Source organism: Trichomycterus rosablanca, chromosome 11, assembly GCF_030014385.1.
Source record: "Trichomycterus rosablanca isolate fTriRos1 chromosome 11, fTriRos1.hap1, whole genome shotgun sequence".
Lineage (NCBI taxonomy): Eukaryota > Metazoa > Chordata > Actinopteri > Siluriformes > Trichomycteridae > Trichomycterus > Trichomycterus rosablanca.
The window spans coordinates 37395689-37422497 of record NC_085998.1 but is presented as its reverse complement, the minus strand read 5'-3'; the positions used below and the strand labels follow the sequence as shown (position 1 = coordinate 37422497).

The following is a 26809-nucleotide window of genomic DNA, read 5'->3' as shown; positions in this document are numbered from 1 at the left end:
GTGGGTCTGTGGGAATTTGTGCACATTCAGAGCACACGGGGTCGAGTACTGATGTTGGACAAGAAGGTCTGGTTTGTATTATAAGTTGATCCCAAAAATGATCCCAAAGCTTGATCATTATAATAATGATAGTGTGTTTCTAAATGAAGAATGAGCCTTCCCCAAATTGTTACCTCCAACTTAGAGGCATTAATTCAGAGGTTAACAGTTGTTCACTTTCAAAATCTAATGTTATTGCATTATTTAAAAGAGAGAGAAACAGACAGAGAGAACGTAAGAGAGAGAAACCGTTTAAAACATGAACATTTGACCCTACATCTGCTAAGTGAACTTATGGCAACCTCATGATAATCTCTTTATTCTCTCCATGAACTCTTAGACTCTAGCTGCACTCACACTGTTTGTTACTGTATTCCTGTACAAAACCTCAGTTCCTTTAGCAGACATCCCAAGTTTCAAAAACTAATTTCAGGGAGGTATCCCTGCACACACACACACACACACACAAAAAGAAGCAAAAAAAATCCTCTTGCACACACCAAAAGATTATGGGTGATAACAGAACTTTTAGGAGCTGCTAACTGAGCTACTAAGCTAACTGTTTGAGTCACAAACACATAGTGCACTAGATAGTGTGAAAGATAATAGATTAATGTTCCTTATATAATGCACTAGTTTGTATATTAGAAAAGAATTTATGTTCCTTACTTAGTGCATTAGATAGTGTACTAGATAATAGACTTATGTTTCTTACAATGGATTTAGGTTCCCTACATAGTGCACTAGATAGTATTTTAGATATGAATTTATGTTCCCTATGTAGTGCACTAGGTAGTGAATTAGACAATTGGTTTATGTTCCCTACATAGTGCACTAGATAGTGTACTAGATAATGCATTTATGTTCACTACATAGTGCACTAGAAAGTATAACTAGATGATGATTTGTGTTCCTTACATAGTGCACTAAATTGTATATCAGATAACGGATTTATGTTCCCTACACAGTGCACTAGACAGTATATTAGACAATTGATTTATGTTCCCTACATAGTGCACTAGACAGTATATTAGACAATTGATTTATGTTCCCTACACAGTGCGCTAGATTGTATATCAGATAACGGATTTAATAAGCGTGCGCGTTTGTGTCGCTCTTGGTCGCTCGTTCTAGATTCCGGGAGATTTTATCTGACTTGCGGGCATCAGGGAGCCGCTACGTATATGCGGGAGACTCCCAGAACTTTCGGGAGACTTGGGATGTCTGCTTTAGAATTCCCATTGTATGATTAAGATCTTAACATGTGCATAACATACCTACAACTTGTCACGTGGGAGAGTAAGGACTCAAGTGCGGAGATTAACTTAAATAATAATTTTATTTTTTAAATGAAAAATTAAACACAAAACACAAAACAAAAACAAAACCAATAATGAACCCCGCTGGAGACCGCTGGGCGATGCAGGCAACGAAAACTGAAAAAGGAAAACAAAGATTAATGCAAGGCGCGAACCCGGGTCGCGCCGGTGCATGGCGGTTTTGTTGCCACCGCGCTAACGTAGCGCGGGTGAGGGGGTGTGTGTAGACGCTGAAGATAAAGCGCTAGGTATGAACCGGGTAATGGCGTTATAGCCGAGCGCTTGACGGCATCACCATCAGGCAGTTACTGAACCTACAGGCGCTGAAACATAAAGCGGTGGGTATGAACCGGGTAATGGCGTTATAGCCGAGCGCTTGACGGCATCACCATCAGGCAGTTACTGATCCCACTATCACTGAGAATAAAGCGGTGGGTGTAAACTGGGTAATGGCGTTATAGCCGAGCGCTTGACGGCATCACCATCAGGCAGTTACTAATCCCACTATCGCTGAGAATAAAGCGGTGGGTGTAAACCGGGTAATGGCGTTATAGCCGAGCGCTTGACGGCATCACCATCAGGCAGTTACTGACCCACCAAGCTGAAAGCGCTAAGGCACTACAGCAATATGACACGGGAGTTAAGAACTCCCGGACATCAATAGCCCCCCGCACGGCGGTGGGCTACGGGAAGAACGCGATCGGCGTGGCTTCGCTGAAGGTTGCAGCTAATGAAGTTCGCCGATCTGAAAAGAAAAGAACAGAACAAATCAGTTAGGCAACCTCAGAAGTGCGGATTCGAACCGGGGATGTTAACGCGAGAGCCGAACACTTAACGGCCTCGCCATCCAGCGGTTACGAAACCAAATGACCACTTAAGATGAGAGGATAATGCGGATACGGCTGCAAGCGATATCGCTTGCTGTTTAGCCGCACCGCTAACGCTAACCGAACAAAGAAAAGGCAGCACGAGGGCTGCACGGCGTCGCACCACGCTAAAGCAATAGGCTAAATAAAGATGTTACCTCGACCTTGCAGTCTACACACCCTAATGGCACATGCCACCAGGGGATACCGTCTAACCTATAACAGCGTGGATGCGCTGCCTCCAGAGAACTGAAAAAACAAACAAAAGAAACAAAAGCAGACAAAAGGTGCGACACCCGCTGCTGTGCAGAGCTGGCTTAAGTAAGCCAGCCCACAGCTGCAGGCAATTCGCCCTAATTGGAAGGCCTATTATTTAAGGCCTTCCTCTACTGAGCTCTGTAAGGCTCTGTGACATCAGGGAAGAGTGGTAAGTACCACTGACGCCACAGAACCTTACAGTACCCCCTCCTTAAAGAGACCTCTCCTGAGGTCTCTAGCCCAGCGGTCCAATTCCCCCAGGCCGCCACAGGCAACCGGGGGAGTGCCCCCCCAAAAAATGTTTTGGGAGAGAACAGGGGTTCTCCGCTGAGTCCAGAAATGGTCGCACCTTTCTGTCACGTGGGAGAGTAAGGACTCAAGTGCGGAGATTAACTTAAATAATAATTTTATTTTTTAAATGAAAAATTAAACACAAAACACAAAACAAAAACAAAACCAATAATGAACCCCGCTGGAGACCGCTGGGCGATGCAGGCAACGAAAACTGAAAAAGGAAAACAAAGATTAATGCAAGGCGCGAACCCGGGTCGCGCCGGTGCATGGCGGTTGTGTTGCCACCGCGCTAACGTAGCGCGGGTGAGGGGGTGTGTGTAGACGCTGAAGATAAAGCGCTAGGTATGAACCGGGTAATGGCGTTATAGCCGAGCGCTTGACGGCATCACCATCAGGCAGTTACTGAACCTACAGGCGCTGAAACATAAAGCGGTGGGTATGAACCGGGTAATGGCGTTATAGCCGAGCGCTTGACGGCATCACCATCAGGCAGTTACTGATCCCACTATCACTGAGAATAAAGCGGTGGGTGTAAACTGGGTAATGGCGTTATAGCCGAGCGCTTGACGGCATCACCATCAGGCAGTTACTAATCCCACTATCGCTGAGAATAAAGCGGTGGGTGTAAACCGGGTAATGGCGTTATAGCCGAGCGCTTGACGGCATCACCATCAGGCAGTTACTGACCCACCAAGCTGAAAGCGCTAAGGCACTACAGCAATATGACACGGGAGTTAAGAACTCCCGGACATCAATAGCCCCCCGCACGGCGGTGGGCTACGGGAAGAACGCGATCGGCGTGGCTTCGCTGAAGGTTGCAGCTAATGAAGTTCGCCGATCTGAAAAGAAAAGAACAGAACAAATCAGTTAGGCAACCTCAGAAGTGCGGATTCGAACCGGGGATGTTAACGCGAGAGCCGAACACTTAACGGCCTCGCCATCCAGCGGTTACGAAACCAAATGACCACTTAAGATGAGAGGATAATGCGGATACGGCTGCAAGCGATATCGCTTGCTGTTTAGCCGCACCGCTAACGCTAACCGAACAAAGAAAAGGCAGCACGAGGGCTGCACGGCGTCGCACCACGCTAAAGCAATAGGCTAAATAAAGATGTTACCTCGACCTTGCAGTCTACACACCCTAATGGCACATGCCACCAGGGGATACCGTCTAACCTATAACAGCGTGGATGCGCTGCCTCCAGAGAACTGAAAAAACAAACAAAAGAAACAAAAGCAGACAAAAGGTGCGACACCCGCTGCTGTGCAGAGCTGGCTTAAGTAAGCCAGCCCACAGCTGCAGGCAATTCGCCCTAATTGGAAGGCCTATTATTTAAGGCCTTCCTCTACTGAGCTCTGTAAGGCTCTGTGACATCAGGGAAGAGTGGTAAGTACCACTGACGCCACAGAACCTTACACAACTCATTGCCAAAGAAGTCATATAGTGTTTATAAAGCATTTTTTTATGCTAGTATATCACTGTCTGTAGGATGTTTAAAGCAGTAGTGATAATGATATGAAGTCAAAACCTCAGTTTATGTTTAATTTCTTCACTTGGATGGCTCATTAAAATATAAATGAAGCAACTACAGTATATTAATCATTAGTTCAAGGCTGTAGAAGGTTCTGTATTTGTTTTGAACTTTGTGTGATGGTCTGCCAGTTTCCTCTCAGTTTAAAGTCAGTTTAACTGACTTCTGCTGATAACGTCTGTGTGAATCAGGAAATGATCTACATGATGTGCCACCCACACAGAGGAGGTTTCCTTCTGCAACATAACAAAAGGGATGATATTCTAACCCACATAACTCTAGGCGGTCCCGTCTGTGCTCAAACATCTGAGTGAAGATTGATGATCCAACAGCCTGGAAACAGATCAAGTATGCAACAGTCCAAATGATTTGCTTCACATAAGAAAAAAAGTTGTATCAGTGCACGTAGTCGTTTCCAAACAAAGTCTTGTTGTATAACTACAATGACAATAAAGTCTATCTTATCTTTTATCTTATCTCATCTCATCTCATCTCATCTTAATAACTCAAATCTTTATAAGCGATATAGCAAAATTCATCTACTGGTAATTACTAGAGCCTGGAAGCCCATTGTACTATAAAGTACACTTACACCGATAAGGCATAACATTAAGACCACCTCCACATTATGCTGGACTGAGAATAGTCCACCAACCAAAAATATCCAGCCAACAGCGCCATTTGGGCAGCCTCCTGTGACCACTGATGAAGGTCTAGAAGATGACCGACTCAAACAGCAGCAATAGATGAGCGATCGTCTCTGACCAGCTAGGTAGGAGTGTCTAATAGAGTGGACAGTGAGTGGACACGGTATTTAAAAACTCCAGCAGAGCTGCTGTGTCTGATCCACTCATACCAGCACAACACACACTAACACACCACCACCATGTCAGTGTCACTGCAGTGCTGAGAATGATCCACCACCTAAATAATACCTGCTCTGTGGGGGTCCTGACCATTGAAGAACAGAGTGAAAGCAGGCTAAAAAGTATGTAGAGAAATAGATGGACTACAGTCAGTAATTGTAGAACTACAAAGTACTTCTATATGGTAAGTGGAGCTGATAAAATGGATAGTGAATGTAAAAACAAGGTGGTTTTAATGTTATACCTGATTGGTGTATGTCCCTAGCAGAGAATATATGTTTGTACTTTTTAATGAGTGTGTTTTATCTAATTTCATTCATATGGGCACAGAGGAGTCACCAACTATAGTCAATCATGATAACTAACATAGAATTTGGAGGTTGCGGCACATAATTTTATCAAATTATAAAGCTTTCTGTGCTGTAACTGTAAACATACCTGACCTTTACATACAAAGCGTCTGGATTTTGTGGGTAAATCAGGAACCATAGTATGATTAAGGTAAAAAAAACCAAAAACAAAAAAAAAACCCATAAGCTCTAACACTTTCCAATTTTAAGCAATGTGTCCTAGGTTTATAGTCTCAGTGGTGCCACCAGCCTCATTAAACACAGACAGCCATGTCTACAGTATGCAAAGCTGGAAGCTGATTCACCTCCTTGGCTGTTTGTCTCTGGAAGAACATGCTGCTGACAAAACTGAAAATGTCTAAGGCTCATTTCTGAAAGCACTTCAACAGATTTAGAATTTCCACAACGTCTGGCCAAATAATCAAAACCCATGAGAACTTCTGTTCGGAACAGAGACTTGTGGGCTTCTTCCCACACAGTGTTTTCCTCCCAAATATTCTTAAAATGATCCGTCCAGGATGTAGATCTGCTCTCTGATAAATGTCTTTCTGGTACACAGTGCAAAAAATGTAATTATTTATTTGGTTAATTATTACGAGAAGTACTCATCAATTCCTGTAGCAATACCAGCGCGGTTAAGCAGCTAGTGACCTAGGCTGTAAGTTATACCCATCTGGCTGCCATTAAATAAACTAATAAGAAGAAAATAAATACTATGATGCTGAGTCTGGCTTGCTAAGTAGCTAAGTAGTATTTTGAAAGGCTGCATCCTTTCACAGAATTCTAACCAAACCATAAACATACCAATAATTTTACCTACTAATAAGTACGGAGGTTTGCAGCCAAAATGCTGGATACTGTGGTTAATTTTATGGAATGACAGGATGCCTGTTTTACAAATGTATAAATGTTTATAAATCTTAGTATTTCTAATGGCATTACACTATAAGAATAAACCTTTGTGTGCTCCAGTGTGCTTCTGTGTGCACAAGTACCACACGACTCTCTCACTGGGAGCACACGCTAGAGACTATTCTCTTAAAATTAATATTAAGACTATTAATTTGGAGACTATTCTTGGTAACTCTGTTTGCTGTGATAACTCTGTTTGTGACTTGGTTTTTTTGCCTGGGTATTCCTTATCTGTTTCTGAACCTTGCTCCTTGCTCTTCTAGTTTCTCTAGTTCTAGTTTCTCTAGTCCGGTTCCGTGTTCATCTGTTTCTGTCGGCCGTGGGTGTCAGTCAGCAGGTCAGTGTTTCAGGGATGGTCTGTCTATACTTTCGGGCCCTCCTGCCACCCAGACAGAGTCGAACAGTTCCAAGTCCTCTCCAGTTTTCTCCTGTTTCCTGTCAAAGTTCCAAGCGTTATGTTCCAGCCTGCAGAGTTCAAGCCACAGTCTACTACAGACAATTCTCCTTCAGCTCTGCTGCTGCCACCTCCAGGTTCCAAGCAGCTGAGTCAAGAAACCTCACCAGGTTCCAGGCAGCTGATTCAAGAAGCCCCTCCTGGGTTCAAGCAGCTGACTTCTGACGCCTCTCCAGTGTTTTCGCAGCCAAGTCCAGTTTCTCCAGGGTCCAAACAGCTGACTTCTGACGCATATCCAGGGTCCAAGCAGCTGATTCCGGGCGCCTCTCCAGTGTTTTCGCAGCTGAGTCCAGTTTCTCCAGGGTCCAAACAGCTGACTTCTGACGCATATCCAGGGTCCAAGCAGCTGATTCCGGGCGTCTCTCCAATGTTTTCGCAGCTGAGTCCAGTTTCTTCAGGGTCCAAACAGCTGACTTCTGACGCATATCCAGGGTCCAAGCAGCTGATTCCGGGCGCCTCTCCAGTGTTTTCACAGCTGAGTCCAGTTTCTTCAGGGTCCAAACAGCTGACTTCTGACGCATATCCAGGGTCCAAGCAGCTGATTCCGGGCGCCTCTCCAGTGTTTTCGCAGCTGAGTCCAGTTTCTCCAGGGTCCAAACAGCTGACTTCTGACGCATATCCAGGGTCCAAGCAGCTGATTCCGGGTGCCTCTCCAGTGTTTTCGCAGCTGAGTCCAGTTTCTCCAGGGTCCAAACAGCTGACTTCTGACGCATATCCAGGGTCCAAGCAGCTGATTCCGGGCGCCTCTCCAGTGTTTTCGCAGCTGAGTCCAGTTTCTCCAGGGTCCAAACAGCTGACTTCTGTCGCATATCCAGGGTCCAAGCAGCTGATTCCGGACGCCTCTCCAGTGTTCTCGCAACTGATTCCAGTGTATCCAGGGTCCAAGCAGCTGATTCAGGACGCTTCTTCAGGGTCCTCGCAGCTGATTCAAGTCTCTCCAGGGTCCAAGCAGCTGACTTCTGACACCTCTCCAGGGTCCAAGCAGCTGATTCAAGAAACCTCTCCAGGTTCCAAGCAGCTGATTCAAGAAACCTCTCCAGGTTCCAAGCAGCTGATTCAAGAAACCTCTCCAGGTTCCAAGCAGCTGATTCAAGAAACCTCACCAGGTTCCAAGACGCTGATTCAAGATGAATCTTCAGGTTCCGAGCAGCTGATTCACGACGTCCCTCCAGGGTTCAAGCAGCTGATTCACGACGTCCCTCCAGGGTTCAAGCAGCTGATTCATGACGTCCCTCCAGGGTTCAAGCAGCTGATTAATGAAGTTTCTCCAGTGTTTTCGCAGCTTATTTCGGATGCCTCTTCTCAAGGGTCCACGCAGCTGACTCCCGAAGCCTCTTCGCCAGGTTCCACGCAGCTGACTCCCGAAGCCTCTACGCCAGGCTCCACGTAGCTGACTCCCAAAGCCTCTTTGCCAGGCTCCACGCAGCTGACTCCCGAAGCCTCTTCGCCAGGTTCCACGCAGCTGACTCCCGAAGCCTCTACGCCAGGTTCCACGCAGCTGACTCTCGATGCCTCTTCGCCAGGTTCCAAATCAGCTCTTCTAGATGGGATTCCAGCCCTCATGTTGGCGCCCCCTGACGGCGCTTCTGTTTCTCTGTTGGCGCTCCCTGACGGCGCTTCTGTTCCCGAGTTGGCGCCCCCGGCGGCGCTTCTGTTCCCGAGTTGGCGCCCATGATGGCGCTTCTCTTCTCAGCCCGGCACCTCCAGAGGATGCTTCTAAACTCGCGCTACTGTTTCTGAGATGGCGCCCCCCAATGGCGCTCCTGTTCCCGAATTGGCGCCCCATGATGGCGCTTCTGTTCCTGAGTTGGCGCCCCCCGGCGGCGCTTCTGTTCCTGAGATGGCGCCCCCCGATGGCGCTCCTGTTCCTGAGCTTATGCCCCCTGATGGCGCTCCGGTTCCCGAGTTGGCGCTCCCCGATGGCGCTCCTGTTCCCGAGTTGGCGCCCATGATGGCGCTTCTCTTCTCAGCCCGGCACCTCCAGAGGATGCTTCTAAACTCTCGTTGGTGCCCCAGATGGCGCTTCTGCTATAAAGTCGACGCCCCAGTTGGTGCGTGCCCTTCTACGGCACTTCTGAACTCCCAATGGCACCCCTAGATGGTGCTCCTGGTTCCTCGTCAGCGCCCCCCGACGGCGCTTCTGGATTTTCGTCGACAGCCCGCTTTACAGCATTTTTGTCATGCCTGCCTCGGAACTTTCTTAACTACTTCAAATTTGCCCCTCAGGGTCCAGGACCTCCTTGTTTGTTTTTTAAAGGCACTCCAGGAGTAGTGCCTTTGGGGGGGGGGCATCTGTCACATTTGGAGCCTTTGTGTGCTCCAGTGTGCTTCTGTGTGCACAAGTACCACACCCCTCTCTCACTGGGAGCACACGCTGTCTCCTGCCACACCCCTGTTCCTGATTGGTTCATTTGAACTAATTGGTCCCAGCTGCTCCTTTTTAAAGGAGGCAGCTTTTGTACAGACTTTGGAGACTATTCTTGGTAACTCTGTTTGCGACTCGGTTCTTTTGCCTGGGTATTCCTTATCTGTTTCTGAACCTTGCTCCTTGCGGTTTCATCCGGTTTGTTTATTTGGTTTGTTTGTTTGTTCTGTTTGTTCTGTTTGTTTAGCCCCTTTAGCCATGTTAGCCCCATTAGCCTTTGTTTATTAACTTTAATTCTGTTTGTTTGTGTTTAGTTCTTGTAGTTCTGTTTCACCCTTGTCTCTGTTCGTTAGCTTTAGTCTGTTTAACCTGTTTAGTCTGTTTGGTTGCCCTGTTAGTCCAGTTAGCCTGTTAGCCTGTTTAGTATTTGTTAGCATAATTAGCCTTGTTAGCCCTATCAGCCTTGTTTGTCCTGTATGTTAGTTTGTATTCCTCTGTTCTGTCTTAGTTTTCAATAAATATACTTAGTTTATACAGCTCTGCGTGTGTGTCCGCCCCTCCTGTCCGTCTAGCCCACATAAGCGTTACAAAACCTTATGGACAAAAGTAAAGACACACTTGACCGTATGCGTGTAGAACATCCCATTCCGAACCCATGGGTATTTATTTTTATAATAATAATTACTCCATTTTCCTTTCTAGATTTAGTATCATTCACTCTTCTGGGAAGCCTTTCTACAAGACTTTGGTGTGTGTCTGTGGGGATTTGTGCCCATTCAGGCATCAGAGTCATTGAGATCAGGCACCGATATTGGAGGAGAAAAGAAGAGAAAGCCTGGCTAACAGCTAATCAAGGTTTAATTCTTTCCAAAAGTGTTCAGTCTGTACCAGCGATCTTTTGTTCATTAGTTCAATACCTTAACCACTAAGCTACCTCTGCTTTCAGCAAAAAGGAAACAGCGGTCACAAGTGGAGACCCAGTAACATGGATAGCCAGCACTTGCTAAATACTAATGCCCAAAACTATCCACAGAATTAAATAAACACACCTGTAAGCCAGTATCAGCTTAAACTTTGTTGTTTTAAAGCTGAAATGTACAGTATGTATGCCATTTAGAAACATCGAATATTACAATTATTTAGTAAATGTCTACGTGTAAATATGCATAACTTGGTGTAAGAAACACAAAATCTGGACCCCTGAGCATGATGAAGGTAGTCTGTTGTGTGTACTTTCATCAAGTTTGCTTCTGAATGAATTTATGTTTGTAGGAAACCAAATAATGCTCACAATTACTTGTTATAATATGGTAATAGATTAATAATTATGTCAATTTACTGGCATATAGGTAGATAAAATGCAGAACCAGATGCACCCTATAATTTTCTGAATTTTAATTCCCTTATTTCCCTTTTATTAAAGTTCTGAAGTACAGGCTGTGAAATAGATCTCCACCAAGACAAAGATTAGCTTCTGTTCCTACTATGTTCTTGATTATATTATATTGTTAATGGTTTGTGCTCTACTAGTATTTTTTATTAGCAGTGGCAGTAAGCAGCTATATCAATATTATTAATTATGTTCGCCACACATACAGGAAACGCACATCTACCGCTTAACTACCTTAACCAGAGATTATTTTTATTTCATGACATTTTAAAATAAATTCCAAATGTCTTTAACTTGCACACACACTGTTCATATATTTCTTTGTTCTTTAAAGCACCAAGGCGGGTAAGGTATGTATCTTCCGCTCCACCTCGCTGCAGTATTTCTCTGGAAGCCCAGCTGCCCTATAAACGAAAAAAGAAAAAAAAGTTAAAGATCAACCAGAAATCCAAACCTGAAATGAAGCCAAAACGGCAGTAGAAGAGGACAGATGTCTTGTGTGGGATGAAGCCTAATGGATGTGGTGAGAGATCAAGCATTCCGGTCCACTTAAGAAACTTTGTCCAGGAGCCAGAGGTCATTTTTTTGGCGTGTCTAATTTAGGGGCTTTATAAGCTGCAGGAATGAGTGTTCAGACCAGACTGCTCTGAGATCTGAGAGGATGGTCATGGCCAATCGTAAAACAGCACTTTTAATACAATTAAGTATTGCAATACGAGATTTAAATAGTGTATTTACCTTTCAAACTGCATCTGTATTAATACAACAGACTGTCATTGATTGCAAAGACTTCACACAACAAATACACGCTTTAACAAATCATCATAAAGGTTAAAGAGCGTTCTGCCATTCTCAGAAACAACATTATTGCTACAGAGCCATAGCAAACAACTTATGCCTAGTTCACACTACACGACTTTTGCCCAGATTTTCGCTCGGTGACTGGTTGGCGCTAGATTTCCCGGCTTGGGAGCAACTCGGCGTTATTAACCTTTAACTCACTGTAGAACAATCCAGGCCAAGTCCACTCGGATTCATTCATTTTTTCTCCTTGATGTTACGCTGCACATCAGCGCACAAACTTTATTCGCATTTTTGATCGAATTTTTTCCCACTTTTTCCCCCAAATTTTTTCTCTCCTAATCTAGTTGTGTCCAATTTCCCTGATTGCGTCCTCTATACTGATTCGACCCTTTACCGCTGACTGAGGTTCGACGCCCCCTCCGGCACATACAGTCAGTACAGACTGCATTTTTTTACCTGCACGAGTCGAGTTCATACACTTGACGGGCACTGTGTACGGAGGGCCACACAACCATCAGCATTATTCCTCAGCCCTGTGCAGGCGCCATCGGTCAGCCAGCAGGGGCCGCAGTCGCACCAGTTATGAGGACCTATGATCCGACTTTTTACCCCTAACCCTGAACAGCCAATCGTTGTTCATGCAGCCGCCCAGCCCAGTCGGAAAGGCAGAGCTGAGCTTCGATACGATGTATTCAAAACCCCAACTCTGGTGCAGTAGCGTACTTTACCGCTGCGCCACCTGAGCGGCCTGGACGTGGTATCATTAAACCTCTCGTCACTTCTCGCGTTTGTTTTCGTGACAGGACGTAGTTTGGGAGACCAGAGAAGCTCGCCTGTGATTCCAGTTGGTGATAGATGGTGGAGTGTGAAACCCTGTATTGCCGATCAGTCGTGTAGTGTGAAATAAACACCGACTTGGAAGACTCCCGATTACAAGAGATCCAGTCGTGTAGTGTGAACTGTACAGCGACCTGATGACTTGGAAAGTCGTGTAGTGTGAACTTGGCATTACACGTCCCTGTCAGTTTAGCTGCTTTTACAAACCACAAGTGGAAAGTTTATGGAATCGAATCACAAACTGTCCATGGAGAAGTGCATTATACAACTCAAAACAATAATAATAATGTGGGACAGTGGTAGCCTAGTGGGTAGAGCTTTGGGCTATCAAGTAAAAAGGTTAAGAGTTCGAATCCCGGCCACTGTCGGGCCCTTGAGCAAAGCCCTTAACCCTGTCGGCTCCAGGGGCCCTGTACGATGGCTGACCCTGCGCTCTGGGATACATGAGCTGGGATACCTGAAGAAAGAACTTCATTGTACATGATAGGGACAGTAAAATAAAAGTCAGCAGTAAATTATGTACCTTAACACCAGGAACAACAGTTACACAGTAAATAAGCAATAGACTATAAACAGTTCACTGTTAACATTGAGCATATTTCCCCTAAAAACAGGTCAACGTTCCAGTTCTATAATTAGACTGGGAGTTGGCTGGCACACAGATGTGGAAAATATGTTTATGACTTCGGCACAGCAACATTAGGGAATATTAGTGAGACGCCTTTAATAAGCGTCTGCCTGGAAAAAGAGGACTGATTTTCGAAAAGAAGAATTTCAAACATCTGCCAACACAAAACCACAGGCAGCAGCCACTGGATTCCAGTCATGCTTTCAGAGATTAATAGTCAGTGTAGTGAAAAAGGCAGTGTATATTTTATATACAATACAATATTTTATATTTTATGTTTGTTTGTTTATTGGAATTTTACTGTAATGTTTTACACTTTGGTTACATTCATGACAGAAACAGTGATCGCTCAGTACACAGAGTTCATCAGTTCACAAGGTTATATCAAACACTTTTGTATCTCTAGTTCACCTCACCTGCATGTTTTTGGACTGTGGGAGGAAACCGGAGCACCCGGAGGAAACCCACGCAGACACGGGGAGAACATGCAAACTCCACACAGAAAGGACCCGGACCGGCCCACATGGGAATCGAACCCAGGACCTTCTTGCTGTGAGGTGACAGCTACCCCCAAAGAGAGTTTAAGCTGCTACACCAGCATTGCAAAACTGAATATATATAGACAATGGGTTTAATATATTTTATTGGTATCTACAGCTAAGTAAGTATTTTTTGTAAAGAGGTCAAATGTTCTAATGTAAGTGAGCTATACATTTTCACTCATACTCCTTCAGTACCAGACTCTTCCACCCCCTGCGCAAGAAGGAGCGCTACTGCAGGTCCTTCATTCCTGCAGCCATCAGGGCTTTCAATAATAATATGTAATATGTGATATGTCTCTCATAATTACACTTACACATCTATGGTGCAATACAAAAAGTGCAATATGTAATATATTATTCATATTTTTAATGTATATATTATATTTTTACGTTGATATATGTATATCACTGTTTTTAAAGGGAATATTTTTTAGAGTAAATAACTACACACTATGTGTGCAATATTTTTCACTTAGTTGTAATTTTTTCTGTTTTTGTCCTGCTTTCAGTCTTATCTTATCTTATCTTCTCATCTCCTTTCCTCATCTCATCTTATCTTATCTTTTCTTATCTTATCTTCTTTTCTTATCTTCTTATCTTATTTTATCTTATATATAAGATAAGGTCTTATAAGCAAGTTATACTATGGTATCCCATCCATTCATTTTCTTGTTGTCCTCCAGGCCACCCAAAGAGGACGGGGGTCCCTGCTGAGTCTGGTTCCTCTCAAGGTTCCTTCCTGTATTTGTAAGGGAGTTTTTCCTTGCCACTGTCGCCCTCGGCTTGCTCAACAGAAAGTTTTGGTCTGTTGGTCCTGTAGTCTGTAAAGTTGCTTCGAGACAATGTCCATTGTAAAAAGCGCTATACAAATAAAATTGACTTGACCTGACTTTATCCTGGTCAGGGTCGCAGTGTGTTACCCCAGACAGGCTACTGGTCCATCACAGGGCAGACACACACACACTCACACTTATGGCAGTTTCCAGTGTCTCCAGTTGGCAAACTTGTAATCACTTACTTACTTTCAATAGCCTTATGTATCACTCATGCACATTGCTTTGCTTCTTATTCCTTTCTGCTGTTAAACTGTGAAAACTGCTTATAAATAAAAGGTCAAATAACTCACACACAAGGTCACACTAAAACATTTACATTTTCAGCGGACGCTTTTATCCAAAGCGACTTACACAACGAGCAATTGAGGGTTAAGGGCCTTGCTCAGGGACCCAACAGTGGCAACTTGGTGGTGGCGGGGCTTGAACCGGCAACCTTCTGTTTACTAGTCCAGTACCTTAACCACTGAGCTATCACTGGCCCCTAAAAGTCCCTGAAAGTCCTGTGCAAAGATGGGGGAGCATGTTGGATAAACAACCATCCAAAAGGCACACGATAAATCAGGCCTTTATGGCAGAGAGGCAAAAAAGAAGTTTAATAACATGGAGTTTAATAAATGGCATGTAAAGCACTCAAGCAACACACAAAAAATTATTACATACGATAAGATGAGGGCTGAACAGAAAGCCACTGCGTCTGGCAAAAATGCACAACACCTGGGTAATACCATCTGTGAAACATGGTGGTGACAGTATCATTCCATGGGGGTGCGTCTCATTGGCATGGACATGGCGAATGGTAGGAATGCTTCACTTATTGATTAGTTATTTATTATTGATCCTCATATGTTATATGGCTTAATAACTAAACGTGGTATGATTAGGATGCATGTTTACTCATCTGACAAAGCAAATGCTGTTATAAATCAAGCATCAATTCTCAGCACTTACTTCAGTTCCTTTAGCTTTTTCTCTTTAATCTCATCCAGACGGGCTCTGCGGCTGCGGGCCTCTTCGTCCAGCTTCTCTCCTTCGCGGAAGAGCTCTCTTCGCCGGGCAATGGCCTGCGCCTCATGCTCTCGGACCTGACGCCACACACCCTCAGCGTGGCGCTGAACTTGCTGCCGATGGTGCTCCTCTTTTGCCTTTTCTTTTGCGATGGACTCCTGCTGGGCCCTGAAGTGCCAGGAGGAAACAAACGTAAAATGTAAAAGCAGCACAAGTTTTTTCCCAGCTTAATAGATTATTTTCTGATAACAGACCAGTTTGGCACGTTATCTGAGTTGTAGGGGTGGCACGGTGGCTAAGTGGGTAGCACTGTCGCCTCACGGCAAGAAGGTCCTGGGTTCGATCCCCAGGTGGGGCGGTCCGGGTCCTTTCTATGTGGAGTTTGCATGTTCTCCCCGTGTCTGCATGGGTTTACTCCGGGTGCTCCGGTTTCCTCCCACAGTCCAAAGACGTGCAAGTGAGGTGAACTAGAGACACTAAATTGTCTCTGTGAACTGTGTTTGATATAACCTTGTGAACTGATGAATCTTGTGTAATGAGTTACTACCGTTCCTGTCATGAATGTAACCAAAGTGTAAAAGATGACTTTAAAACCTCAATAAACAAACAAACAATCTGACCTGTAACATGGCCACTCGTTACAACACAGCTTTAACAGAAGCCTTTAATGCAGTGGGGGCGGCACGTTCTCCCTGCGTCTGAGTGGGTTTCCTCCGGAAGCTCTGGTTTCCTCCCACAATACAAAGACGTGCAAGTGAGGTGAATTGGAGATCACTGTGTTTGACATTGAACTTGTGAACTTGCTATGGCTGTGTGCCATGTTCGGCTAAAAGTATGTGTACACCTTACCATGAGCTTGCTGGACATGTGGGATAATGTAAACCTTGTGCACATGATTTCTTTTTACCACCGACCTGCTTATTCCTGTGCAGGATCTCGGTTGATCTGTTTTGCAATGTTTGTTTTATTTTTCGGTTGTTGACCCCTGTCCTCTTACATGTCTGTACCTGGGTCTTCGGCTCAATAACACATGAACTCTTGTTTTTGTTGTTATCCACTTAAGCTATCCACACAATATATAAAGCTATAAATAGGTACAGTTACAGTCATTTCAAGTTCTCTAGATAATAAATGGAATGTGGGAGAGGCAAAATAATTTCTTTGACATGCCAGTTTTCCGAAACTGTTTTTTCCGTATCTGGAATTGATCTCTGTTCGAACGTTTTCTAACACATACCAATCAGGGTGGAACTGCATTTTTCCAGGATTAACCCAAACAAACTCTCACCACCTGCATTACAAGACTGCAAAAATATGTGTGCCCTTCCCAAATTCCTTCCACTGTAATAATCCTTATAACCGTTTAAAAGCATGAACAGTGAGCTATGTTGCTATTTAATGTCGGGAGGGTTTGTGTAAATAGTACAATAGTCTGCTCAATTACTTAGAGACCAATAAAGATAACAAGTCATTATAGGTCTACATTAAAACAGCAAAACAAGACCTTTGCTTCGGTTTCTTCCCACAAGTCCAAACACATGCAGTCAGATGCATTAGAGGTACTAGAATTGCCCTGTGTTTGTGTGCCGTGTGTGTGTGTGTGTGCCATGTGTGTGTGTGTGCCGTGTGATAGACAGGCAACCTGTCCTGCCTTTTGCCCAAAAAATTAGACACACTGCAACCCTGACCAGGATAAAGCAGTGGTAAAACAATGAATGGATGAATGTTTGACCACTGAGAAAACATATATTTATATATATTTAAATGCTCTCTAATTGCTGGACTACACATTGAATTTTTCCTAATTGCTAAATCTGAGACAGGATTACAGAGATTCCCATACAAGGTGCAATAAATACGCATCAGTCCATCACAGTGGAACACTTTTACACATTTACTTACATATAACTGGGCCAATTTAGGAGAAGTACCCTAAGGCAACTCACATGGACAAATCTACCTACATTTTTCACAGTCCATATTGCTGACACTGTTTTATTACACTGATGTGGAATCCTCCTAAACCTCCTCCGCTGCTCCTTAGAGAGCCTCCTGAACAGCTGCAGTTCGTTACGGTTTGCCCCGATACACGATTGCAAGGCTTCTCAGAAAGTGATGAAATCTCCAGAGCTTAACACTGGGAATAACCCACTGCTTCTGAACAACATTAACCAAATACAGTGACTGAGGAGGACTCACAGAATCATTTTAAACTTTCACCCAGAATCGTTTTACTAGGACTAGTTCACTGCTGGTCCCTTCATTAATTGTACATTTACATTTGCACATTAACTAACAGTCACCTTACAATGCTGCCATTACACTGTTCATACACTCACAAAGAACCCACGTGTCTCCGTGGGTTTCATGCGGGAGCTCCGGTTGCCTCCCACAGCCCAAAGACAAGCAAGTGTGGTGAATTGTGGTGACTGTGTTTGATATGACCTTGTGAACCTTGTGTAATGAGCAACTACAGTTCATGTCATGAATGTAACTAAAAGTGTGAATCATGATGTTAAAATCCTAATAAACAAACAAACAAAGACCTTTATTAGCTGCACCTACTTGGTACATTCATTCTTTGATTATTTGATAAGCTGCCTACCATACAGATGAGTTTTGTGGCATACAATTACTGTGTACCGTATTTATTAATGGAAAGGGACCCCCATATGACCCTCAATGACCAGACATTTTTTGCGTGCTGGAGCATTGACATGACTAACATGATGTATGTAAATCTAAATATAATATAAAGCCAAGAGTGTCCTACATTTACATTTTCAGCATTTACAGATGCTTTTATCCAAAGCAACTTACAGTACCGTGACAGCATACAGTCTAAGCAATTTAGGGTTGCTCAAGGGCCCAACCGCAACAACCTGGCAGTGGTGGGGCTTGAACCAGCGACCTTTTGATTACTAGTCCAGTACCTTAACCGCTAGGCTACAAATGCCTTGTGATCAGAGAGGGCCAAAAGTTCTAAAATAAGATTATGAATACCACACATTAATACGATTACAGCTTCTGCCAAGACGCTGCTGATCATAAATTTGAATAAACAGCTAGTCTCTAGCGCTGCTGTTGGACGGCCGGGCATCTACATACAAACAAGACTGGCTCTGTCTCGTGGAATGGCGTTGGCCGAGGACCTGCGCTGGATTGGCATCCTGTCCGGGGTGTGTGTACATACTGTTTTAGCCTGCTTTCACCCTGTTCTTCAATGGTCAGGACCCCCACAGGACCACCACAGAGCAAGTATTATTTAGGTGGTGGATCATTCTCAGCACTGCAGTGACACTGACATGGTGGTGGTGTGTTAGTGTGTGTTGTGCTGGTATGAGTGGATCAGACACAGCAGCGCTGCTGGAGTTTTTAAATACCGTGTCCACTCACGGTCCACTCTATTAGACACTCGTACCTAGTCGGTCCACCTTGTAGATGTAAAGTCAGAGACGATCGCTCATCTATTGCTGCTGTTTGAGTCGGTCATCTTCTAGACCTTCATCAGTGGTCACAGGACGCTGCCCACGGGGCGCTGTCGGCTGGGTATTTTTGGTTGGTGGACTATTCTCAGTCCAGCAGTGACAGTGAGGTGTTTAAAAACTCCAGCAGCGCTGCTGTGTCTGATCCGCTCATACCAGCACAACACACACTGAGAATGATCCACCACCCAAATAATACCTGCTCTGTGGGGGTCCTGTGGGGGTCCTGACCATTGAAGAACAGCATGAAAGGGGGTAACAAAGCATGCAGAGAAACAGATGGACTACAGTCAGTAATTGTAGAACTACAAAGTGCTTCTATATGGTGAGTGGAGCTGATAAAATAGACAGTGAGTGTAGAAACAAGGAGGTGGTTTTAATGTTATGGCTGATCTGTAATTCAGTGCTGATTCAGTTTAAGACTTTAAGTAGGTACCATACCATCCCAGCTATAGACAACAAAATACACCAACATCTTAGCTGTGCAAGTACTGGCTCATTAAAGCTAAAAAAAACTGTGACCCTAAGGTCAGTACAAAAATCCAAAAACCTGCCAAACTGGCCCAACTGGCTGCCGAATTACGGAAAGTCAGAGGAAGCTTTACAAGAATAACCTCAAATTAATGTAATTTAAGTGACATGGAAGGACGTGGTTAAGACAGGAAGATCTGGACACAATCATTCCCAAGAGAATCGCATTCTTGAGCAATGAGACTTGACCAGCAACACCAGCAAAAATAAAAGTTTTTTGCACACCTGACACCCGCCTTAGAAATCAAGTACTCCACTTCCAGGTTCGCACAGGGTGCTGAACTCCGGGAAACAGTGGAAACGATATAAAAAAGGAACTAAAAGTGTCTGAGAAAAGAGGAAGCAAATATTCTCGAGAGAATCACAGCGCTGACAGTCATGCTGCGAAAGATAAACAAACTAATTATAACTGACGTGCTACCACTGCACCAAAATATGCAACCATAGGACTGATCTCTGCCCACCTGAAGATCCACAAGGACCCACAAAGCAATTCTTCTCGAGCTTGAGTGAGCACCAACAACCAAGGTCCTGCATTTTATTGTGGATTCCACTGTGGAAGGGACATTAGTAAGGTGTGGAGTCTTGGTTTACCTTAGAACCCTCTCGAACTCGGCCCGTTCCCGCCCGGCCTCGATAGACAGCATGCGCTCCTTATGGACAACCTGCTGTAGACGAGCAACCTTTAACCTCTCCTCCTCCTCCAGCTTCTTTTTGATCTGCTCTTTCTCCTTCTTCCTCCATTCCCTTTCAGCACCCTCCTGGTTCCTACGAGCCCTGAGCTCATCCTGGGAAGTGACAGCCAAAAACAAACAAACAAACAAATGAAACCTCAATATTTAGGATTTTACCACAAGCCAGTTACATCACCCCTCTTCACGTCACCAAAAATATAAGGCCACCGTCGCACTGGTCCTCCCTGCAGGTATTTTTTCTATCTGTGGGAAATCCAGCTTAACCCTCATATTATGTTGTCTGAAATAATGGTCACCCTTTCTTTTTCTGAACTTGTTTGCAAATGTTGGTCACACTGATGTGTTGTCTAAGGTCTGTACAATGTTTGTGTATCAACACATACAGCCAAACAGCAAACAATGAATCCAGTGGGTACAGGGTATGACAATAAGAGCAGAAGGTGCCAGGACTGCTCCTTTTAACAAGGTAGTAAAACCAGCACCACATGTGTCCAGTGCAGGAAATACATCTGCAGGAAATATACCTACATCATGTGGGGAGAAATAAAGGACCAGCCATAACCTGAGAAGCTACAAAATCCAAAAATTATCCAAATCCAAATCTATGTTACCATGTTATTAACCTTATGTTTACAATGCTACAGATTATTGTTTAATAAATAACTGTTAAAAATTAATATACCATAGTCGCTCAGGTGGCGCAGCAGTAAAGTACGCTAGCACACCAGAGTTGGGGTTTCGAGTACATCGTATCGAATCTCAGCTCTGCGTTCCGACTGGGCTGGGGCGGCTGCATGAACAACGATTGGCTGTTGTTCAGGGTTAGAGGGTAAAAAAAAAGTCGGATCATAGGTCCTCATAACTGGTGCGACTGCGGCCCCTGCTGGCTGACCGATGGCGCCTGCGCAGGGCTGAGGAATAATGCTGATGGGGGTGTGGCCCTCCGTACACGGTGCCCGTCGGTGTATGAACTCGACTCGTGCGGGTGAAAAATGTAGTCTGTACTGACTGTACGTGACTGTCAGTTGAGAAGCGTCCTCAGTCAGCGGTATCAGTATAAAGGACGCAATCAGGATAATTGGACACAACTAGATTAGGGGAGAAAAATTGGGGGCGAAAAGTGGGGAAAAAAAATTCATATACCATATGTTCTCATAATTTATGTTTCTGAATCTTCTGATAATTCTTAATAAAGTTTTACAGTTTTGATTTGATCCTTTGCATTGATTTGAGTGTATTTAAACCGTGTAGGTCAATTTGACCGGTAACATTATGGATGTAATTTTTTTCTAACATAATAGAAAGGGTTAAAAAAACTGAGCAACTCACAACCGACATACACGTTCTTGTTCATTTAATCTGTAGGTGCTAAATGAATCAGCCTGAACTGACACTGCTCTGTATTTTCCATTTTACATACACCGTGAGTCCAAATCTGTTATCTTTGCCCATCATTTATACATTTACATTTTCGGCATTTAGCAGATGCCTTCCTCCAAAGCGACTTACATTACAGTTACAGTATACAGTCTGAGCAACTGAGGGTTAAGGGCCTTGCTTAAGGGCCCAACAGCAGCAACCCGGCAGTGGTGGGGCTTAAACCAGCAACCTTTGGATTACTAGTCCTGTGCCTTAACCACTAGGCTACGGCTTGCCCTTTACACGAACATTGTTTATAACTTGTGATCAATGTGGTAATAAAATGACATTTTATTGTTCACAATTTAAGTTGTCATGCATCATTATTTTGTTGCTAATTTAAGCGAGTCATGGCCGAGGGCACAGATGTGCCTTTTTGACTCCTTGTACTGAAATGTTTTTTTCCCAATACACAGATTCTCTCTAGCTAAGTTAATAAATCTGACCGGACAAGTTTTTAGACACGCGAATCCTAAATTAGTTAGGGTGTGGATGTTTTACTAGCTGTTTGTATTTGCCCCGGGTCAATACAAACCTGAAAAAAAAGTGGATGTTCTGTCACAGGTTGCACAACAGATTGTAGCAGGTTGTGATTAATTACTTCACAGGCACGAGAGTAACGGGACAGAACATGCCTCACCACTGTGGCTTCACACCTGCAGAAACTGATAAACCCACTATGCAGGATGCTTCACCAGGGTCCAAATTCTGTACTACAGTGTATAAACAGAGAGGGCGGCACGGTGGCTAAGTGGGTAGCACTGTCGCCTCACAGCAAGAAGGTCCGGGGTTCGATCCCCAGGTGGGGCGGTCCGGGTCCTTTCTGTGCGGAGTTTGCATGTTCTCCGCGTGTCGGCGTGGGTTTCCTCCGGGTGCTCCGGTTACCTCCCACAGTCCAAAAACATGCAGCTGGGCTACCTGGAGACACTAAAATTGTCCTATAGGTACCCGGCCGCTAGGATGCATAAACCAGTGCATTGTAGTGTTGGTCCCGAGCCCCAATAAATAGGGAGGGGCGTGTCAGGGAGGGCATCCGGCGTAAAAACTGTGCCAAATCAATAACGCGTATCACGATCAGCCGGTGACCCCTAACGGGAGCAGCTGAGGAAATAGAGTGTATAAACAGAGGGATAGTAATGGCACAAAGTCTACAGTACAGTGTAGAAACAAAAGAATAGTTAAGGCTCTTTTACCTGTTCAGCTTTATGATCTTTGTATCTTTCCTGAAGAGCCCTCAGCCGTGCCACGTCCTTCTCCTTCTCTCTCTTTATTCGCTTCTGTTCAGCCTCATATTTTGCCTCTCGTTCCTGCAACAAGAAAAACGTTTAAAAAAATAATTGCTTTTACATATCAAAGTTCCAAAAATACTGGGACAGTGCAAGAAATGCTAGTAAAAACAGACAGCGATTTTAATTGACAAACAATTAAAAAAACTATATACTTATACTTCAAATTTGATTCCTGCAACACATTCTCCAGCTGAATTAAAACAATTCTGCAAAGAAAAGGGCGTCAAATTCCTCCACAGTGATGTTAAAGACTCATCGCAAGTCATCGCAAACATTTAATTGCAATTGTTACTATCAAGTGTGACACCACCAGATGTTAGGATTAGGGGGCGATTATATTTTCACATGGGTGATTTCGGTTTTCAATGAATCTTTCTTTAATAAATGGAATGATCATTTAAAAGCTGCACTTAGTAGTTCTACAATTACTGACTGTAGTCCATCTGTGTCTCTGCATGCTTTGTTAGCCCCCTTTCCTGCTGTTCTTCAATGGTCAGGACCACCACAGAGCAGGTATTTTTTAGGTGGTGGATCATTCTCAGCACTGCAATGACACTGACATGGTGGTGGTGTGTTAGTGTGTGTTGTGCTGGTATGAGGGGATCAGACACAGCAGCGCTGCTGGAGTTTTTAAATACCGTGTCCACTCACGGTCCACTCTATTAGACACTCCTACCTAGTTGGTCCACCTTGTAGATGTAAAGTCAGAGACGATCGCTCATCTATTGCTGCTGTTTGAGTCGGTCATCTTCTAGACCTTCATCAGTGGTCACAGGACGCTGCCCACGGGGTGCTGTTGGCTGGATATTTTTGGTTGGTGGACTATTCTCAGTCCAGCGGTGACAGTGAGGTGTTTACACACAACACACTAACACACCACCACCATGTCAGTGTCACTGCAGTGCTGAGAATGATCCACCACCTAAATAATACCTGCTCTGTGGTGGTCCTGTGAGGGTCCTGACCATTGAAGAACAGCATGAAAAGGGACTAACAAATCATGCACAGACACAGGTGGACTACAGTCAGTAATTGTGGAACTACAAGTGCTTCTATATGGTAAGTGGAGCTGATAAAATGGACAGTGAGTGTAGAAACAAGGAGGTGGTTTTAATGTTATGGCTGATCGGTGTATCTAAGTACCTCTTAACCTACTTCAGATGGATACAGGATTCTCTCCAGACCCCAGTTAATTTGTTGAGACTGAAATTATAATGGGGCTCACGCAACACTCCCATCCTGTAGTGATTTACTGTACATCTCCTCAGAACTGTTCACCACAAAGTACTGTCTAGACAAATCACGTGTAGAAGAGAATGAAAAAAATTGTGCAATATGCTTACACTAGTTAGGTTTTAGACAGTGATATAAATATATTAAAAGCTGGTCTCAGATTTAGAATGTCGTTCAAGCTGGAATCTGCAGACTTCAGTCTTGTCTAGACAGTCTCTTGGGGTGAACAGTTGAAAGCCAAATATCTGGCCTGTCTAATTACACGAGGCTCCAGTTTCCTGTACCTTGCCTGAAAAAACATTCTACTTCAGACTGAACTGAAGAATGATTTCTAATTTCTAATAATTTCCATCTAAGGGTGATAGTTCCTCTGAAGTATTATTTCTTCTAATATTTATGGAGATTTTTCCTTGCTAGTGTTGCAACAAATAAATTAAACTTGATTTGGTCTGTCTGTCTGTCTGTCTGTCTGTCTGTCTGCCTGCCTGCCTGCCTGCCTGCCTATCTATCTATCTATCTATCTATCTATCTATCTATCTATCTATCTATCTATCTATCTATCTATCTGTCTGTCTGTCTGCCTGCCTGTCTGTCTCTCTGTCTGTCTGTCTGTCTGTCTGTCTACCTACCGACCGGTCTGTCTGTCTGTACCTACCTACCTATCTACCTACCTACCTGTCCGTCTCTCTATCCATCCATCCATCTATCCATCCATCCATCCGTCCTCCCATCCATCCATCCATCCATCCATCTGAGATGTAAGAAGAACTAGCAAAAACACTGTGCCCAGAAGCACCGGGAACATGGGTGACATCCGTTTACAGTCAAGCAAGCTTTAAACTGCAATACGCATAAAGGCAGGTATACAACAGGCCATGCGATAATGATTCTGCTATTTCTCTGTCAGTGTAATCAGTCGAATCAGTGTAATCGATCGAAACTCGGCCCTCAATCACTATGTGTGAACTACTCAACAACTCGATTCGAGCGGCTCGCCGAGCGGAGATATCTAGCTTGTCAAATATCTGGATCTGAGTTGCCCGACTGGCAATGAGTGCGGCCTCGAACAGCCAATGAAAACGCAAGACACAGGGTGGGTGAGGGAAAACGCAGGGGAGGAGTGTAAAAAGGTGCGTAATATAGTTTATATCAGAATGCATCGACATACACACAAGTTTTACAGTATTTCTGACCTTATCGTTCTCTACAAAACACCCACACTGCATTGCAAAAATATTTATTAACCTCCAACTCACTTTAGAACAATCCAAGCTGTTCTAAGTTTTCCTTCTTGTTTTTATGCTACACATCAGAGCACAAACTTTGATCGTCATGCAGTGTGAACTGTACAGCGACCTGACGACTTGGAAAGCATTTGGTGATGTAAAGCTCACTTGTTCCGTCAGTCCCTAATGAATGAAACTGACTGTATGTCAGACAGACGCACTCTTTGTGACCATGTTCTGTCCTTTCATCTGGGTTTTGCTTACCATTTTTTTGCGAGTATATTCCAGAGCTTGAAGTTCTGCCAGCCGTTCCTCCTCTTTTCTGCGCTCCCTGGCCCGAAGACTTTCCTGGTTAATCTTCAGAATCTCATGCTTTAACCTTCTCTGCTCTGCTTTTTTCTTCTCTATAGCCTAGAACAATGATTTCCGTTCACACACACCAGCATACACACAAAAAAAAGTTAATCATTCACAGCACATCGAGGTTTTGGGAAGCAAACATGAAATGAAAATGAAACTTTTTTTCATGACTGTATGTACAGAATAAAAAAAAAAGAGAAATTACTGTATATAAAGTGCTAAGTCACTGATTTAGGGAACGTAAAGTGCACATAAAAGGACTGAGCGATGTCAGTGATAAATATTTTGGTAGTGATGGACTCTTAAAGCAACCATGAAGCTGATGTTTTGTTGATAAGAACTGTTTTTCTATATATGTGCATTATAAAAGACTACAGGATGACCGAATTTTTACTGAATCACATTAGTATGATAAGGAGAGGTATGGAAATAAGCCTGCTAACTGTCTGTGCCAACCATCAGAAATTATTGTGTTGCACATGAAAGTGTGGGCATCTCTCCAGATGTTTGAATATTTGTTTATTAGGATTTTAACGTCATGTTTTACACTTTGGTTACATTCATGACAGGAACGGTAGTTACTCGTTACACAAGATTCATCAGTTCACAAGGTTATATCCAACACAGTCGTGGACAGTTTAGCGTCTCCAATTCACCTCACTTGCACGTCTTTGGACTGTAGGAGGAAACCGGAGCACCCGGAGGAAACCCACGCGGACACGGGGAGAACATGCAAACTCCCCACCCGGGGATCGAACGCGGGACCTTCTTGCTGTGAGGCGACAGTGCTACCCACTTAGCCACCGTGCCGCCCCTCTCCAGATGTAAGGCATCAAAAGGACTTGAGAAAACAAATGAGAAAGTTTCATGATCATTAAACGTTGTGAGCTAATTACAAAAAGTGTAATTAATTTTATGACATTTTATATGTTATATGTTGTGATAACACTCAGAAACAGTTGGCTCTCCTAAGCAGTTGACTGAGGAGGCAGTAAAGGCAGTAGCGGTTCTAGACCATGTGAGATGGGGGGCCAGGCAGGGGCCAGAGGCTAGGTTCGAGGGGCCAATTACTTTCTGCCCAAATGTGCATTGTGGGCATTAAGAAGAAACAGTCAATATTCAATAGAATTCAACATTTTATTTATGCAGTTTTCAGTCTACATTTTCTTGAGTTTGATGTAAACGGATCAACAAAGAATCACCATTTAAGGCATTTGCTCCGCTTAAATGTCCTTTTCTTTTTCATATTCAATTTGAGTTACATATATTGTATT

General features: G+C 44.0%; 1 protein-coding gene across 1 annotated transcript in view; it reads right to left on the bottom strand.

Annotated features, from left to right (window-relative positions):
• Positions 1 to 10876: 10876 nt before the first annotated feature.
• Positions 10877 to 26809, bottom strand: part of cfap45 (cilia and flagella associated protein 45) — a 30395-nt gene continuing 14462 nt past the window's right edge. The window contains exons 8-12 of the mRNA XM_063004876.1: positions 25440 to 25586; positions 22621 to 22734; positions 19908 to 20101; positions 15241 to 15465; positions 10877 to 11049 (exon numbers count right to left, since the gene is read on the bottom strand). Coding sequence (XP_062860946.1) covers positions 10974 to 11049; positions 15241 to 15465; positions 19908 to 20101; positions 22621 to 22734; positions 25440 to 25586 — 756 coding nt within the window. The 3' untranslated portion in view covers positions 10877 to 10973. The remainder of the gene's footprint in view (positions 11050 to 15240; positions 15466 to 19907; positions 20102 to 22620; positions 22735 to 25439; positions 25587 to 26809) is intronic.